Here is an 18,362-nt window from a genome sequence, read left to right on the forward strand (position 1 = left end):
TAGACACATGGGTTTACTGTTCCTGCTTTTTTTAGAGTTGATTACACTGAATTCTCACAAGACTCTGACAAAGTGGGGATCACTGACACCCAAGTTAAAGATGAGTAAACTGAGTTTTGGGTGTGGGGTGGGTGGCGGCTGGGATAAGTGATTTGCTCAAGTCACACAGGAAGTGGCCAAGGCAGGGTTCACAGCAAGTCTCTGTACTTTTTTTATTCCATCAGGCTCAGCTTCTACTTCAGTTCATTTTTCTCTCATCTTTGGACCCCTCTTTTGTTTCTGTTTGGTTAATGACCAGCCTCTTTGTCACAGGCCATCATCAAAATGAAGAATGGTATTTGAGAAATGCTCTCCGTGACTTTTATGCTTAGAACATGAAAATGATAATTAAGGAAAATCACTACTTCCTCCCCCACTATATATCAGATGATGGTATCTTAGTGGTAGTAGATTACACTCTGCTGTTAGTGAAAAGCAGACTTTGGGAATCAATTCTCACAAAACACTAAGCAAAATGAACATTGTCCTTAAGGAAGGTTTAGCTATTTTACTAGAGCTTACCAAAAATAATTAACATGACAAATCCGTCAAAAGGAAGCCATCTGGCACAGGAACAGGCAAGCAGTGTTTAGGGAAGAATGCACGGGTGCATAGACTTGATCACAGTGGCGTGTAGCAGGGTCGTCAAATTGGAACATACCCATATGACAAACTGATTCATCAGGTCAGAGGGAGCAATCCGGGTTCATCACACAAGATGGCAGTGGGAATAGAGGCTACAGGTAATCTCTGGAGCCCAACTATATGTCTTTAAACCCTAAATTCCTATCCTTATTAGCAGGGTAGTCTTGGACTAGTTGCCTACCAATCGATACCTTAGTATTTTCATCTGTAAAATGGGCACAAGAGTACTTCTGCATAAAGCTGTTGTATTTAAGTAAACAGAGTTCAGTACATGACTGGCATGTGGTTAAGTGTTTGCAGAGGTTTGAAGGAATGAAAGCCTGCATTTTAGCTCCTATTCTTAGACTGTCTCAGAACAAGCCTTTGGGGTCTTGTCCATCTGATGGATGTCAAGGGCTAAGGTGGTGTGGTTTTGCATGTAGCTTTATTTAGAGGAAAAACAACATCTCAACTCTACTGCTTGCATTGGAGTTTATTCTATGCTCCCTATTTCCCCCTTGCTTTCCTCCTCAGGAAACTGAGTGGCTAAGGCAATTTAAACCCTAAAAGGCAGGTACTTTTTTTGTCTTATCAGTGGGTTGCCAGTAGCCGAAGTGATGCAGAAAAGAAAATGCAATCCCTAAAGCATCTGGATAGATAAGGATGCAAATTGTTGTAACGAGTCTGAACATTGCTAGTGCTCGTCTGCATCTCTGGGAAATGACCACTGGACACATATAAGGGAGGTCACATAAAGCCTGTAGATGCACTTGACTTCCACGGGAAGTCTTCCCTGACCTCTTCTAGGTGCATGGGACTCCTCTACTTGTGATAGAGACTGGGCTAGCTGCTCCACTCTTCCTCTTCCTATGCATACCTCCCAGCCTTCCAACAGGTGAGGTTCTGGTCAGTGAATCACAGACATAGGAACACAGGTCCTGTCCAAGCCTGGCCATAAAGTTTTCAACACCATCTTCCCCATTCTCTTCCCCTTTACATGGGGGCCTCAGACACCACATGATGAACATGGTGGCCTCACAGGAGGCAAAGGGCTTGGATTCCCATGGCACCACTTGGAAAATTGTCTTTGAATCTTCATCAGGCTATGATGTGAGCTGGAAATAACACTTTAGACACTCAGAATATGAGGTCATTTATTACAGAAGCCAGCATGCATTACCCCCCAATAATAGAAAATCCCATATTACATTAGACTGAAATCAATCTTGAAATGACTAAGATTACATGTGACAATTCTGACACCACTGGTCCAGCTTTTCTAGAAAATGTAGGGGAAGATACTGATGTTGGGAAGGTTTTATGTATCAAACTGACTGACTGTGGGGTACCCAGATTAAATATTATTTGGGGGAGGGTTTTCAGATGAGATTAGCATCTGGATAAGTGGACTCCTCAATAATGTGGGTAGCATCATCTACTACATCAGGACAGACTTGGAAGAATCCCCTCGACACCTTTTCCCTGCCTCACTGTTTGAGCCTAGACATCTTATCTCATCTTCTGCCATTTTCAGGTGGGGACTTACCCCATTGGCTTCTCTGGGTCTGAGGCCTTTGGACTTGGGCTGAATCATACCACTGGCTTTCCTGGGTATCCAGCTTGCTGATCACACAACTTTTTAGCTTCCATAATTTCTTGAGCAATTTCTCATAAAAAGTCTCTCTCTCTCTACCTGTATCTTTATATCTCTGGAGGGAGAGAGAGCTGTATCTTCTATTAGTTCTTTATTTCACTGGAGAATCCTGAATAACACAGTTGTTTCTCTATCTGGCTAAACAAGTGGGGGAGAAAACATCAAGCACTGTCTCTTTCCAACTACAAATACATTGTCAACTACTCTACCTATTCATACAGCTTATTTGGGGTGGGGGGTGTTAAGGGAGAAATCAATACAAAATAATCAGATGTAACCCAGATTCTTTTCATGGCAAGGCTCATTGTCTAAAATGTCCCTGATAACACTACAAGCCATGCCCTCGCTCTCTGAACCCAGTTGCACTTAAAGACTTTGGTTAATTTATTATAATTAGTCTTAAGCCTGATTTTTAATTAAAGGATCTTAGTCAATGGGTAGTTTTTTGAATGAAATAATATCATGAGGTGAGCATTTATTCTTAAATGATGGCCTTTAATATCTTTATATCCCACACCGACTTAAAATTTGATAGAATTTATGAACTTTCTCCCCATCAAAACATGCATATAATCATTATCATCTGCCCCAAGAGTTTGGAAAATTTGTGGACCTCCTTGGAGCACCAGTGTTGCATTTTCATGGATTAAAAACCCAGAGTAAAGACACACAGCTGGTCGCTTGGATCCGTAGCTAAGATGTTAGAGAGGGTATAGGACTGGCTAGACGCTAGACACCATGCTAACGTTTTACTGTATTTAGTCTTCATGAAAGCGTTTGGCAGTGTAATCGCCCTGCTATAGACAAAGAAATGGGCATATGGTAATGAAGAAACTTGCCCTGAATTGAATGATTGGTAAGAGGTGGAGCCTGAATCCAACCAAAGCTCAGTCTTATTTGCAGTGGGATACAGGATTTCATGGAATCTAAGCCAGATTTGCTAATGCATCGTTTTCAAGGGCAAGGACCATTTAGAAGTCAACACTTATCCTCTAAATATGTACGCTCGATCAAATTAAGATTTTGTGTTTACCCAAATGACAGCTATAGATTAATTAATTTAGAAACACCATGCACATGGCAAAAATTGTTGAAAAGAGACAACTAGATTCCAGGTTTGTATACGGCAACTACTTTATTATTTTCAAATGCAAACTCTTTGCATTTAGTTTGCTATTTTACAATTTTACAAACTAGGTATAAAAGACCATAAATAAATGACATAAGTTATGTGTACCTAAAGTTCATGAAGGGAAGAAAAATACCTTGACAAATTAAAACAAAATAGAAAATTTCTATGTCTAACTCAAGAGATTGCTCAAATTTTGGAACAAGTTTGAACCAAGCAATGTTCTGTTAATTTATTTCTCAGTATGAACTAAATTATAATATGCCTTATACATTCTAATTTTAACCACAGTCCTTGCATATTCCAACATACTTGGGAGTGATACAAAAAATAAATGCACTCTTCAGTGTGTATCAATGCTTGATGTCATTTGGAGAATGTTAAAGAAGTGAAAATATTGCTTCTAGAACTTTCCTTGACTGGTCAGAATTTAAATGTCTTCAGACAAATATTGAGGCTCTATGTGTGTATGGATTAATACACATATCCTTCACAGATTGAATAAAGAGGTCTCAAAAACACACACACCAGCAGTGTAGCGAGCACAAGCTTTCTTTAAAAGAACATTTTTAAAACACACCGAAACATTTCATTCTTAAGATTGTTAAAAATAATTTGGGGCCAGCGGACACATGGTGAAGCTACTTGATTTGGTGGCAGGGGAACAGCTTAATGCTGCCTAATGACTTAGCATCTGAGCTCACGAGGGCAGCATTCATTCTTGGGGCTAGAGACAGCCCCTGAAGTTGGTGTCCTGCCCTGACCTCCAGGGAAAGATAACCTGCTCAGAGATTCAACCTCATTTCTTCGTACATATTTTTCAGGCATTAATGCATAGGCACATCCCTTTAAAAATAATATTAAAGTCCCCCCAAAGGGGTGAATTAACTCTGTCACTCTGGCATAGTTATGAGAACACAATGCCATACACCCTGTCAGAATGTAATAAATATTTATGGATGATTTTCTCTACTTATTCAACAACATAGGGTTCAGAATCTTCCCCCCCATTTTTTCCCTGATTTGATGTTATAGCTTATATAAACGGCCACAGTTTCTGCAACCACAGCTTAGAATAAGCAAGGCAGCCACTCAAGATTCTGAAAAATGGCAGTATGTTCGCTGGAGTTTGGTATACACATCAGATCAAAACTGAATCTTCACACACCGGACCTCAGATTCCAGAAGGTTGATGCACTTTTGAGGGCCATAGAAGTTAGCTGCATATTCGTAACTGTAGAACCTTCCGTGTACATTGGGAACCTGAAATTGCTTGAGGCCATTTGATCCCAACTATGAGAACCTCAAGAGTCACTGGCATGTATTTTTCTGTGACATTGGGAAACAAAGTATTAATCCAGGACACATCCTCTCGAAGCTGACACACACGTCTACGTTCATCTCTGAAAGCGTATGAATTGCATATATTTGTTCGCATTCGACAAGTCCATTTATGCAGTAGAACAAAGGTTACTCGTATTCCATTGGGGGGGGGGGTTACCAGACAGATTCCATCCCCTTCTCTCCCTCCACCAAGGAACGGGTGATTCAGATGAGGAGTTCAATCGAGAATTCATGGTTTTGAGGATTTATATTCTAGAATGACTCCACTGCTAAGGGGAAAAATGCCTCTGTCCAAAGCTGTAGAGTGACTTATTAAGGTTACTGTGGCTGCTACAAAGCACACTTATAGATACAGGACATCTAACGCTTCCGGGCTGTCTTTCTAAGGGATGGGGCATGGTCTCCAGGCCCACCAGCTCGTGGGGCTCTTCACCTCAGAACTGGTGGCAAACCAGAACCCTCCACATGTAGCATTCCACAATGTTCCCAGGCAGCTCTGAACCCGAGCTTATACACGCACTCGCACATCCACATGCGCCCACACACGCACACCTATGTACACACATCAAAAGAGATAGTCAGCTCATATTTAGTCTAGGAAAAAATAATATATTTATATCACTGTGATGGCACACCCTGGGTAGAACGTTACTTCAGCAATGCATATCGTAGGCAGCTCATGGGAACTGGCGTTGTTTTGTGTGGCGGCACCTGACCTGGTGTCCGTAGGAAAACCTGTAGCCTTCGGTCACTTGCTGCCACACCCATGTGGCAGGGATGGTACAGGAATGCAATATGGAAATACATATAAATAAAACCAAAGGAGTTGGGGAACAAGGGCTCTGCAGAGCTGGTGCTGCCAGACAGGACATTCCTCAGTGCAATCGGAGAACGAATGCTGATGCTCCAATGGTTGCTGTTTCTTTCACCGGGAAAGGGGATTTGAAAGTCAGACATGTATTCTTTGCAGGTATGGGTGTTGGTTCATCAGTGTCTTTGCTCCAGAACCGGTAGAAGCCGAAGAATTCGAATTCGAGGAACTGCGGAGGGTGTGTTCTGTTTGCTTCTGTGGGCTTTGTCATCAACAGGAAGGGCTGTGAGGCCAAGAAAGCAGAATCTACTCCCTGGAGAGAAAAAAAAACAGATTTTAGACAAAACACCAACTGATCCTGCCAGCCAGTTGTCAACCCTTAAAGTACAGAGAAGGCAGGATGGCTCAGGAAGGCATTCAGGGAGGAGATCAGAAATTCTATCTTTCTTCCTCTGAAAAACAATAACTAGAATTAACCACAAAGAATATTCATTATCAGCTTAATTTTAACAACTCTGGCTAAGGTACTTGTTATTTAGATCTGTATTGCATGGATGCGGACATTGAAGCACAGAGAAGCGAAACAACCTGCCTATAGTCAGACATTCTGAAGTTTCAGAGCTGTGATTAGAAGCCACATGGTCTGAGTCTACAGACAGGCTTTCCCCACTATGTGAACGGCCTTCCTATGAAATGAAAATTCTCCCTTGTTATGGCTCATTTGTGCAAGAAGGGTTTAGAGCTGGTGAAAGGATGCAAAGGGAACTGCTCTACAAGCCCCAGAGAGCATCCAGTCTTTCCAAAGAGGGAAACTGTGTATTTTAGGGACAAAACTGGAAACATCATAATCCATCAATATTCAATAATATGATGGAAAAATGCTGACTATGAAATAAAAAGCATTGGCTGTTTTTCTAAATAAGAAGGTGACTTCTAATGAATGGGGGTATCTAATTAGCAAAAAATCCATACAATCTGCATGTAACGGCTAGAGAGAGGGAACCTGGGGCCGTGGACACAGTGAGGGAGGGTTTAGGGACTGCAGCCCACCAAAAGCAACTCTGCCCTGGCAGCCCCAACAGCCTAGAATTCGACAAGACTGCCCCAATGCAATGGAACCACTGCGGCTTCTCATTGACCTCTCATTCATCAAATAATCACCTCAAGCCAAAGGAAGCAATTCCTCTTCTCTCCTTTTGATAACTTTCCATTAAGATCGCTTCTTGGACTAGAACTTTCACCACAGTGGCCTCAGTGGAAAGCAAAGGTTAAGGACAAAAGGTATCTTTACTGATAATTTTTCTTATTTTGCAAAACCAGTTATTTACCTACTTGTTTTGTATACAAGCATGTTTATTGTGAGAGGAAATAAACAAAATTTAGTTCCTTGTGGAAAATACTTTAGTCTGTTTGGAGAGAGAGTAATAAAGTTTTCTTATAACCTGTTCAGATAAAAAATTACTTCTTGGAGTTCCCTTTATGACGCAGTGGTTAACGAATCCGACTAGGAACCATGAGGTTGCGGGTTCCATCCTGGCCTCGCTCAGTGGGTTAAGGATCCTGCATTGCCATGAGTTGTGGTGTAGGTCACAGACTCAGCTCCGATCCCGAGTTGCTGTGGCTCTGGCATAGGCCAGCGGCTACAGCTCCGATGAGACCCCTAGCCTGGGAACCTCCATATGCTATGAGATCGGCCCTAGAAAAGGCAAAAAGACAAAAAAAATAAATAAATAAAATAAAATAAAATAAAATTACTTCTTAAGCAACTTAAAATTATAAATGTGGGCAAGGGCATAACTACCAAGATATGCAAGAAACCACTCGTCAACACCATTCATTTTTTGACAATTGTGAAACAGTGGGCTCTCTTTTTCCCATTGTTTCTTCTCTGGATATCAGTGAGTCTACCAAACACAGTATTTAAAATCTGAATGCGCAGGGGATTCCATCAGACAGCATGTATTTGCATGCAGGACAAGGTAAACATGAATTTGACCTTAAAGACGCTGAGGGAGTACAGCCAACTCCATATGGCTGTGTACACTTTTTGAAGGTGATTTTCTTCTGCTAACTGCAATTCCATCCTTAGAAGAGAAGGAGTCATCTCAAAACCATGTCTCTTTGTGTCTGCCAACCCCCTCCTTCACTAAATGCCTGGATTGAAATATATTTGTAATATTCAGGGGGCTATTTGGAGACTCGATGTATATAGGAAAGGGATTGGATTTGGAAGTGAGAAGTGTGGGAACATGGAGGCTTATTATCTGGCTGATGCCAGAATAAGAGGGAGAAAAATAAACCCTCTTTTCTTCTTTGAATTCAAGCAACCCCTTCATCATGGGGAAGTGCTTGTACAGAGATCAGACAAAGCATGTGGTCTGTGTGGGATCAGGAGTGAAAGATGTGACTTTCATGGTGACTAAATAAACAAAGCATTGTTCCTCTGAATCAGTTCATGAAGACATCAAAGTGTCTTGACCATCCAATTCTTTTTATCGCCATTGAGTTTTTTTGTTTTTTTGTTTTTTTCTTTTTAAGGCTGCATATGTGGCATGTAAGTGTTCCCAGACTAGGGGTTGAATTGGAGCTGCAGCTGCTGGCCACAGCCACAGCCACAGAAACACCAGATCTGAGCTGCATCTGCTACCTACACCACGGCTCACGGCAACGCTGGATCCTTAACCCACTGAGAGAAGGCAGGGATCGAACCCAAATCCTCACGGATATTAGTCAGATTTATTACTGCTGAGCCACAACGGGAACTCCTCACCAGGAGGAGGTGTACATTGTACATTTCACTCTTCCCAATTATAAAAGAACAATGCCATGAATTTCAAGCCTAAAAAATATAGGAGTGATTTGATTGGTCTACCATCTTTTGTATAGACAGGCATTTACCTCCAAATCCTCATACATTCACTGAAAGTGAAGAAGCTTCATCTGGCTGGCTCCCTACAGCCACTGAACTTCAGTCCACCCCAATCCAGCCCATTGCAATAAAACATTTTGTGTTCACAGGGAATGATGGGTGAATAACACTTGGGCAATCTTGGAAGAAGAGTATGCCTTTCTGCTATGAATTTCAGCATGTTCTACGTAGGACTGAACAGCACCATGTGTGAGGAAAGGTGTTATTATTAAAGTGTCATTATCTCTAATTTACAGGTGGAGGAACTGAGTTATAAACAAACACAGAGTGAACTTCCCAGTGTCAACATCTTGGTTGGCTTTGGAATCCACAGCTGTCTGGATGCCAGAGTCTGGCTCCCCACCCAACATTCCTGTTGTCCTCACATCTCTCTTCTAACCTCCTGGGAACAGTGGAGTTCCACTTTCATTGCTACTAGATAGTATTTTAGACACACAGAAAGTCTTTTGGGGGTCTTTCCATTGGTCTGGACTCTAACTCAGACAAGGTGTTAAAATTAAGATTCAGAAGACAACCTTTGAAGGAATTTTATATTCCTCTTTTCTCTCGGTTCCCACTTGAATATTTTCATTTACAAAGATACTTGCTGGGATGTAACAAAACAACTCCAGGAGTGTATATAGCATTAACGTGTTAGGATGTCTTAGAATTGACACTCTCCTTTAGAGATATGTTCTGCTTGGACCATGTTCAATGTTTAGAAAAATACCTCGTCTGAAGTTGTTGATTTTAGGAAAGTAAAACTTTTAATTATTCAATGTATGCGAGGTCGCATTCTCCTTTTACTTGCAAGCTAACACTGTTATGCTACCTTCTTTGAATTGGACTGAGGGGATTGAAAAAAAATACAACATAGCTTTACAGAAGGAAAAAAATTATATATATTATATATACATATTTTTTAAAGCAAGCAACCCCTATTATGTTGGTCAACTTTTAACATGAATATCCAGAACTCCCAGGCTTCAGCAAAAGTGGTGATAAAACAAAAAACCATTGGAGTAGTTTAAAAAAAAAAAAACAAATTTCACATTCTTTCTGAACAGAAAAGCTTTCACAACTAATGTTGCAAAAAGGTTTTTACTAAACTGTCACGATGTGACAGCATCAAATTTAGCATTCCTTGCTCTATAAGAAATAGCTTTCAGGGTAAAATCAAGCAGGGGAAAGGTCATTAAATGAGAGAGGCTCTTGTTTAAAAGGGATAAAAATGGAAAAGTTCAAAAAAGTTAAATTTTATCCAGTCAAAAAAGTTAGGCTATTTGCTCGTAGGAATGAACAAAACCATGTTTTAAGAAGAAAATTCTGTGATTACAGTAGAAGTACTGAAGGTTAATGGGCTTGATGGATGAAAAGCCTGTTTCTTAGTAGGTCACTTTCTGATAATGAGCCAGTCAAGGTGACTTCCAAGTCTCACCGTTGACATCTAGGTAAATCCTCCCTGGCTGATCCAGTTTGGTACAGAGGCTATTGGAGCAGGACCAAAAATGAGACTAATGGAAAAGACCCTCCAGCACTCCTCAACTGAAGCAAATTCCCCAAAGAATGGGGCATGTGTATGACCCAAGGTTAGAGGTTACCACCTGGTACCCAAAAGATGCTCAGTAAGCATGTATGACATGAAGGAAGGGCATCAAAGGGCAAGAGAGCACTCATGTAAAGAAAGCACAGCCGGTGGCGGTTAAGACACCGTCCTCCCCAACCTGATATCATTTAGTTCCTAGTTCACCTCTTCCCAGGGGAAGGAGCAGAGAAGCTATACTGCTCTGGGTCTCCTCTCCCATTGCCAAAAAGGCAGAAATCTTGAAAGAACCCCAAACAACCTGATAGGCACAAAAGATCATTACTGCTCAGTATTTCACGTAAGATAAAGTTTTTTAAAAAAAATTGTTTTTCCATCAGAGAAAGATTCATTGCCAGTTCTTTTGGCCTTACCTTGTAGACTTGGGTTTTCTTCTTTAAAGGAGGGACGTATGAAAGTTCCCTACACAAGATTGTCACAGTCCACTAGCCATAAGGTAGTTACGATTAAGTTTATAGAGTCCCCAAATAAGACATATGGCACAGCCTTGGACCCGAAGCAACAGACCTCGTTTGTCCAGGTCAGGGTACGGTGCTTGGGTTTTATTATTATCATCATTATTTTAAAATCCACTTTCCTTTCCAGCCCTCCTCGTTATCGAAACCAAGCAAGTGATCCGAGCACTGAGAGACAACACTGGTGAGTCACATGGTGTTCACCTAGGTTTTATCCACAGTACGAACCAAGCCTTAAAAGCTACAGCTGAGTCCTTCCAAAATGGTCCTGGGCACAGTCTTCATTCCAGTGAGAGAAGGATGATTGTAGTTAATGCCACAAACAAAACGCTACAGCTGTAATTCCAAATGGAGAGAAAATTAGGGATGTCTCGGAGAAGCTCAGTGTCTGGCAGCAAATACGGCATGAAAACTCGGAGGCAGTGTTCTCTTTATACAAGCACATGTATTTTACAAATCGGTGATGGACGGAAGTCCTTCGAGAAACAATTTGTTCCAGGTCTAATTCAAATGACGGTTGTCATTTCTGTAAGCCCCACAGTTTCAACAATCTGTACACCCCAGCGACGCTGCAGATTTTTTTTTTTTTTTTTTTTTTTTTTTTAATTTCAGAGGGCGAAGACGAAGTAAAAAAGTGCAGTTCTTCAATTAAAGTGCATGGATGAGGTAAACTAATTTCAAGAGTTTTGAGTTTATTCAACACTGGCTCAGACGGGAACCATTCTGCCGTGTATCTGTTGCATTTGGGTTCTCATCGCCTGGATGCTGTTCAAAATCTTATTCTGGTGTGTGACAGCCGTGATGCCAATTCTGGCCAGGTCACTGGAAGTAGGGGGAGAAAAAAGTGGGAGAGGAAAGAGAGTGATGAGGGCTGAGAATCTCTGTTCCGGGCTTCATGCAGACACACATTTGAATCAGCCACAATTAATACAGCACAACAAGGCAGGTGTATTAAAATGTTTAATTAAGCAGTTGAATGCAACAATGTAGGCGCTTTAGAGAGGCTGTGCAAAATTACACTCAATCAATCAAGATGAAAGGCATTCCAGTTTTCTTTTTTTTAATTTTTAATGAATAGGATGATTATGCAGCTCAAAGCAAAAGAAGGAAAATACTATTAAATCTAGATTTACCCTTTCGTGTTACATCGCTGAGTACTTACTCCTGGTTCATGTGCACTACAGCCTCTAGTGTGGTATAACCAGCAGCAGTGAAGTTATCCTTATATCGGTCCATTTTAATGGCCTGGAGCCAATCACCCACCGATACCACGGCAGAGAACTCAGGGGAGCTTGGATCCAACAAGGCAGTGTTAGGTCTGGAAATGGACGAGAAAGGGGAGACAGACAGGAATCATCATTGAGCCTGACTCTGAAGTCAGATCTTCTAAGATGGGAGAATGGAACCGAACCCCCAAGAATAGGCTTTGGATGGAATCACCAATGTCAGTTATCATCATGTGATTTTTTTTCCCCCTAATGTGTTCTTCATGTCATCTCCTGCATGTGTTTTATGTGGATCCCTTGGTGCATTCAAGATCAGAGCAGGTCTTTTAACATCCTAGCCTGGGGCAAAGATTGGGGAAGGAGGGGCCCTCATGGCTGAAACCAGCTCCTTCTTTGCAGGAAGGATCTAGCCTCTGCCAGCACTGAATATCACAGACTTTAGTTCAGCAACTATGGAAACCCTAGTGAAGGATGAGTAAGGAACACTGTGAGCTTACAACCTGCCAGACTTGAATGAAGCAGAGAAAACAGTGAGAGTTCAAGTCCAGCATGCTTCCAGCCAGGGTTGCAGGCAGGCTCAGTGCATTCAAACAAACTTGGGACAGCAGGGAGTTAATCCCCTCTTTAATCAACCCAGCCTGACCAGCACGTGTGCCAAGACGAGCAGGAAGAATGGCCACTTTGATCACTGTTTGGATTGTGGAATGTGCTTCTTGGATTCCCTTGCTGGGGCTCCTAAATAATCGTTTCAACAAATTCTGAGCACTTCTTATTAACTTATTTATTAGAGGATGCATTTCTCGGGCCAGGTGTTTTCCATTAGATCACTGTCAAGAGCTACTGTAGTGCAAGGCAGGTGTTCTGTCATCCCTCACGATATTGATATGCAATAAATAGTCTATTTATGGAAAGTATTTATTAGGAGAATTATAGTTATCATCAAACTACTTAATAATCACGGGGAAGACCTCAACAGGGTAGGGTACTTTATATCACCTTTTTGTAATTCCCTATAAGCAACACTGCTACTAAGTTATATTTTACTGAACTTTTCCATAGAAATTACAGAATGTGGTTGATCTTAACACTTTAACCTGATTTTCACTGTGAGACTATGTCACCTGAATACAAACATTTAAATCAGAATTATGCCATCACTGCTGAATTTTCAACCCCCCAAATCCTTCCCTTGTCAAAACAAAATTAAGTCCATCTAATGGCTTAACTTTCTACATAGCAGAATTAATTCACTCCATTTTTCATTTTAATTTTTCCCTAAGTTATTTTGACTTGCACTGTTCCTTTTTTATATAAATATTTAACAAAGACTTGTTTTATCAATCAGTTTTGTGTCCAAGTAATAATAGCTTGTCTTTCTGACCTTTCCTTTATGTCCATTATTTCAATTAAGTCCATTTTTCTGGATAAAACTCTGCAGACTTTTATGGTAAGAATAATCAAGAAAGATTTCATTCTTTCCCCAATTTTGAGCCAATAACAAATACTACTATGCGGAATTTGAGACATTAGTGTTGAATGCTTACCAGTAATCTTTTTTATTAGACAAAAACCAATAATTTGCATCTGCTTCTAACTTTAAGCCAAAAACATTAAAAGGACAACATGTAGGCTTTGGGCTGACGAGGTTAAAATGACCTTAGAAGGAAAAGATCCTTACTCAATATCAATTAACTGGAAGGGTCATTCTCAAGCTTGTTCTGGAAATCTTGGTGCTCTCTGTGGAACACTGTGACATTTGCCTAATTTTGTGCTGAATCACATACCATGTTACACTACATCCATTATCAGCAAGCAGTGAGAAGCACCAAAGCTCTTTAAGCACCATCAGTAAGAAAAAGTTAGAAGTGAGAAAAATGTATCCGATAACCCAATTTGTTCTGCACTTTGGTGCTAAGTACACATGATGCAATGTCAGCAGCTAAAGATTTTATGCGGCAAGCAGAAGCGCCAAATACCAAAGAACCAAACAACTGGCCTGAAGACCCTCAGACAAAAATACATGAGATCTGGAGATGGAGCTGTAAAAGCTGGGGGAGGTTTACCTTGGAATAGAAGAGACCAGTTACACCTGGAAGAGAGGTCTTAGCGCCATCTACTTTCACTCTCTTGGAAAAGAGAAGAACCAAAAATAGACCAGAAGTATCTCTAAGGAGATCTTATTTTATTTTAGGTCACACATCTCCCAAAGGGCAGAAGATGGACACCCCAGTGTTTTTTCAGAAGAGCATTGGTCATTAAGCTCTGCATATGGCAGCCAACAGGAAGGGATCTGAAAACCTAAAGGAGAAAGGAGGGGATCTCTGCTGTTTGTTACCGATCCCTGTTCTCATGTATTGTAAAGAGAAGTGTATTCCTTCTCTTCTATGGTCTATAGGCTAAGTTTTCAAGAAAGGACTGGAGGAGAACACCCTAGTGCAAGCCAAGACAGGAAGGGCTTGGATATCACGGAGAAATGGCCTCCATGATTTTTAACTCAGGGTTTTGCTGAAAGAGAAGACTTTGAGAAGCACAGATCTGGAGATGAATAGATGCCTCACCTCATGCAGGCCAGACTCACCTAATCTCCTTATGCCTCTCTTCCTAAACCATTTCACTCCTAAGGATGGGCACCCTTTCAGATGGGACTGGTGATCAAGATAGCCTGGATCTTACACCAGTAAAGCTCAGTTCTAGGTAGAAAAATTCTTACTGAAGGATAAGACCTGTAGTATCTTTATCTTCCATCTAGACTGAAATGCTTCCTTTCTCTCTTTCCAATGAGGTAACTACCTCTTTGACAGGTGGTTCAATCATTTTAGTTTTTAAAACACTTCTCAAATATTCGTCTGCATGCTTTGTAACGTCACTGGTTTTTATTTTACTCCCGTTTCCTTCTATTCTTGAAGGACTCAGAAAACAGTAACTTTAAGAATTGAAACCCATGAATCTCCTGCTGCAATTAACACTTTATTAAGTCACCTTAAAGCTGCAGTGCCTAAAGAGTTGCCTTCTAGTCCTTATTTGTTGCTAAGCCAGGGTTCCTTTCCCCTTTTCAAATATAGCATCTAGTAACCTTACTCCCAAAAGTACACTTCATCCCCTTCCTAAGTTCTCAGGCCCAGCCTCATAAAATAAGTACTTTAGCTATTCTTTTGCTGCCTTTTTTTTTTTTTTTTTTTTAATTTGTTTTTCTGGAGTTCCCATTGTGGCGCAGCAGAAATGAATCCGACTAGGAACCATGAGGTTGTGGGTTCAATCCCTGGCCTTGCTCAGTGGGTAAAGGATCCAGCATTGCCATGAGCTGTGGTGTAGATCACAGACATGGCTTGGATCTGGTGTTGCTGTGGCTCTGAGGCAGGCTGGCAGCTGTAGCTCCAATTAGATCCCTAGCTGGGGAACCTCCATATGCCGCGGATGTGGCCCTGAAAAAATAGTAAAATAAAATAAAATAAGATAAAATAAAATGAATTTGTTTTTCTTACTTCTATTTGAGGCTTGACAGGTATTACGATCTTCCACATGGTGAACAGAACTACCATAAATACCCTATTAAATGAGAAAGAAGCCACCCAGGTTGCAGACAGCTGTGAAGTGGCCTCTGACTAAAAGGCAGGCATTAGAGTGAGTCTCTACGTGCCTGCCATCTCTGATGTATTCTTTCATACATCACTATTAAGTAAGCATGGCTGACCTGGAGCTCTCGGTCCCCGTCCTCTTCAAGCTGTTGGGGTTGCGGATGAGTTTGTCCAACATGTTGACAATCTGCCCAAATTTCGGCCTGTCGCTTCTCTCCTTCTGCCAGCAGTCCAGCATCAGCTGGTGGAGTGCAATGGGGCAGTCCATTGGAGGGGGCAGCCGATAGCCTTCCTCGATGGCTTTAATCACCTATCAAAAAAATAAATAGAAAACCCAGATCGGTATGTTGAGATGCCAGGCAAGCTGTTGTTCGAGGTTCAACCTCCTGCTCGGCAAGGTCCCTGTACATTAAACTGCCAGCAAGCCTGAGCACGGGAACGGCTCCAGTTCTTTCACAGAAGCCAAAGCTGGATCTGAGTATTGCTGGCAACAGAGCAAGGAAGCCAGCTGTTGCTATGAGGCGGTTCTCAAATGGCAGATGATGCCCATCTGAAACTCAGAAAAGTGGAGAGGTGTCCATGTTCCAAAGTGGTTAGAACCCAATCAGATCAACAACAGGGTGTTGGCTTGGCCCCCCAGAGACCACAGGGCAATGTCTCTCTCCATTCTTCTATCCAGCATCAGCCAAACACTCTTAGCAAAAGAGACTCTATCCGAGTGTTAAATACATTCCTTAGCAACCATTCATAGTTGCTTCCCAAATGGAGGTCCCTTTGCATCATTTTAAGGCTGTATCCTCTTGATCAGACAGCAGGTGAATCAATACCAGAGCCTACTCTCCAGACTTTCCAATCCAGAAGATATTACCTCTCTCCAAACAGCATGCTCCTCAACCCCTCCAGATGCCCTCCAGCCATTTTTACTTTCAGATGACCAAAATACACGATGTACCAATTCTGTATCTTTCTTGGTCTTAGTCGTCTGTCAACTGACCTTGGCCCTAATAATTAAAGTTTTAAAAATAGTAATTAAAAAACTTTCCTTTAGGGCATTTATATTTTAAGAGGGACCCTTACACATCTAAGGAAAGAAGTTATAATGGTAAGTCATGACTGCCTCCTGCCCAGAGTGGCCTTATAAGCCATAAACCATTCAATAGGCTTTCTTCTCATTCTACTTTTTTGAATCTGTCTTCACAGGTATTGCAGTATTTTTCTTACTGGCTTTTCTGAACCTTCCTTCTTTAGGGCATGAATCCCAGTGATAATGTGGTAGGACTCATGCCAAATATAAAAAGGGGAATTCTTCATTTCTTGGCTACTCACAGGCTTTGTTAATGTGAGATTCTGAGGACTTTTGTTTGGAGATTTTAAAAAGTTTTGTTTGTTTTAAATCGGTACCTCCCCCCACCTCAAAATGATAGCTCCCAGTGAAACTACCACTGGCTTCAGCGAACTCAATAACCACATCAGATTTCCCTGCAGTGGGTCAGTTACTGCTGTAACAATTGGCCTTTAACAGAAAATAATCAATTCAGTTGAGTCCAGCTTCTGTGTACCAGTATAATTGGGGTCCTTTTAACCAGGATACTGTTTCAGCTTAACAATCATCTTGGGATTTATTAAGCCCTCTGAACCTTTTTCTCCCACGTATTTTTTTTGTCAACATCCTATTGTATTAGTATTAATTTACTTCTTCTGAAGTAGACTTCTACATGGTACCTTACTGAACACGATTCTATTAATTTCTGGCAATGACATTAGGTCGGTTTGATCCTCTGACTTTCTTTTATCTTTCCAGGTGCATAGTGTGGACTCTAGACCCAATGAAAACATCATACATTGAACTGAGGAGAATGCAAGGGACGTTGGGCTGATGCCAGATCAACACAATGTGTTATAAACCCTCAGACCGCTTAGTATTCTTTTATTAGCTTCCTATCCACTGCCAGCTTGGAAGATGGCTTGTGGGTTAACAAAGCATAATTTCTCAGTTTACTGCTAAATGTTTTAGAGGGGCAAAGGATTAAAACAAACAAACAAAAAAAAAAACTTGGTAAGTTTGACATCTTCTCAGCAGTGACTTTGACTCCATTCACCATATGCTAAATGAATTCTACCCATGAAAGTAATTCTCCAGTTACATTTCCTCTTAATCCCTGTTCTATACAGAATCCAATGCAAAGGCAAATACATGTGAATGATAGAGCAATATTATTTGTGAGAGAGAACTGGCTTCAGAGGCTTTTTCACAGATGAAGGCAGACAGCTGAAAGTTTAAAACAACAAGGTTGTTTTAATATAATATAAAAACTGTCAAAACTCTAGGCCTGAAAATATTAAGGATGGGAAAACTGACATTTTAGATCTGTTCTTCTGCGCATTTGGCCACCACTCTACCCGAAATAAAGATAAGTTTTAATATAGAATAATTAAATAAGTAAATGCAGGCACTACTCGTCTGTCTTTGTTCCTTTGAATGTCTCTCACTCGAAACCAAATGTTACTACAAGAAAGGTACTTGAAGGTGTCGGCAGAGCATAATCACATCAAACAATAGATTACACACTAGTCACTTTCATACTCTTTCTCTAGCTTGTAATTATCTATCAGTTGTGCTGGCTGCTGTCTTTCTTCCTATAGGCTATGAACCTTCCTTTATAATTTACAGATAAAACCATGTCAACACCACCATTCCTCTTAATCTAGTTGGAGAATTCTTTTTGCCCCACTGGGCATAGAGCTAATTAGCTTCTGGATTGCTCTAGACATTCATATCCTGATAAGGCAACCAGCCTCCGATTTCTTTCCTTTTCTTTATAGGGCTGCACTTGTGGTATCTGAAAGTTCCTGGGCTAGGGGTTGAATCAGAGCTGCAGCTGAGGCCTATGCCACAGCCACACAACACTGGATCTGAGCTGGATCTGGGAACTACACCGTGCCTTGCAGCAATGCTGGATCCTTAACTCACTGAGCCGGGCCAAGGATCGAACC

General features: G+C 41.2%; 1 protein-coding gene across 4 annotated transcripts in view; it reads right to left on the bottom strand.

The window, feature by feature from the left end:
• EPHA4 (EPH receptor A4) overlaps positions 3,434 to 18,362 on the bottom strand; it is a 151,006-nt gene continuing 136,077 nt past the window's right edge. Inside the window, exons 15-18 of one of the 4 annotated variants that reach the window (XR_002338990.1) lie at positions 15,485 to 15,678; positions 11,730 to 11,885; positions 10,466 to 11,389; positions 3,434 to 5,914 (exon numbers count right to left, since the gene is read on the bottom strand). Coding sequence is in view for 2 of the 4 variants with exons in the window: in XM_021074565.1 (XP_020930224.1) it covers positions 11,275 to 11,389; positions 11,730 to 11,885; positions 15,485 to 15,678 (465 nt within the window). In the remaining 2 variants the exon portion in view is untranslated. 4 annotated transcript variants of the gene reach the window in all.

This window comes from Sus scrofa, chromosome 15 (assembly GCF_000003025.6).
Source record: "Sus scrofa isolate TJ Tabasco breed Duroc chromosome 15, Sscrofa11.1, whole genome shotgun sequence".
Classification (NCBI taxonomy): domain Eukaryota; kingdom Metazoa; phylum Chordata; class Mammalia; order Artiodactyla; family Suidae; genus Sus; species Sus scrofa.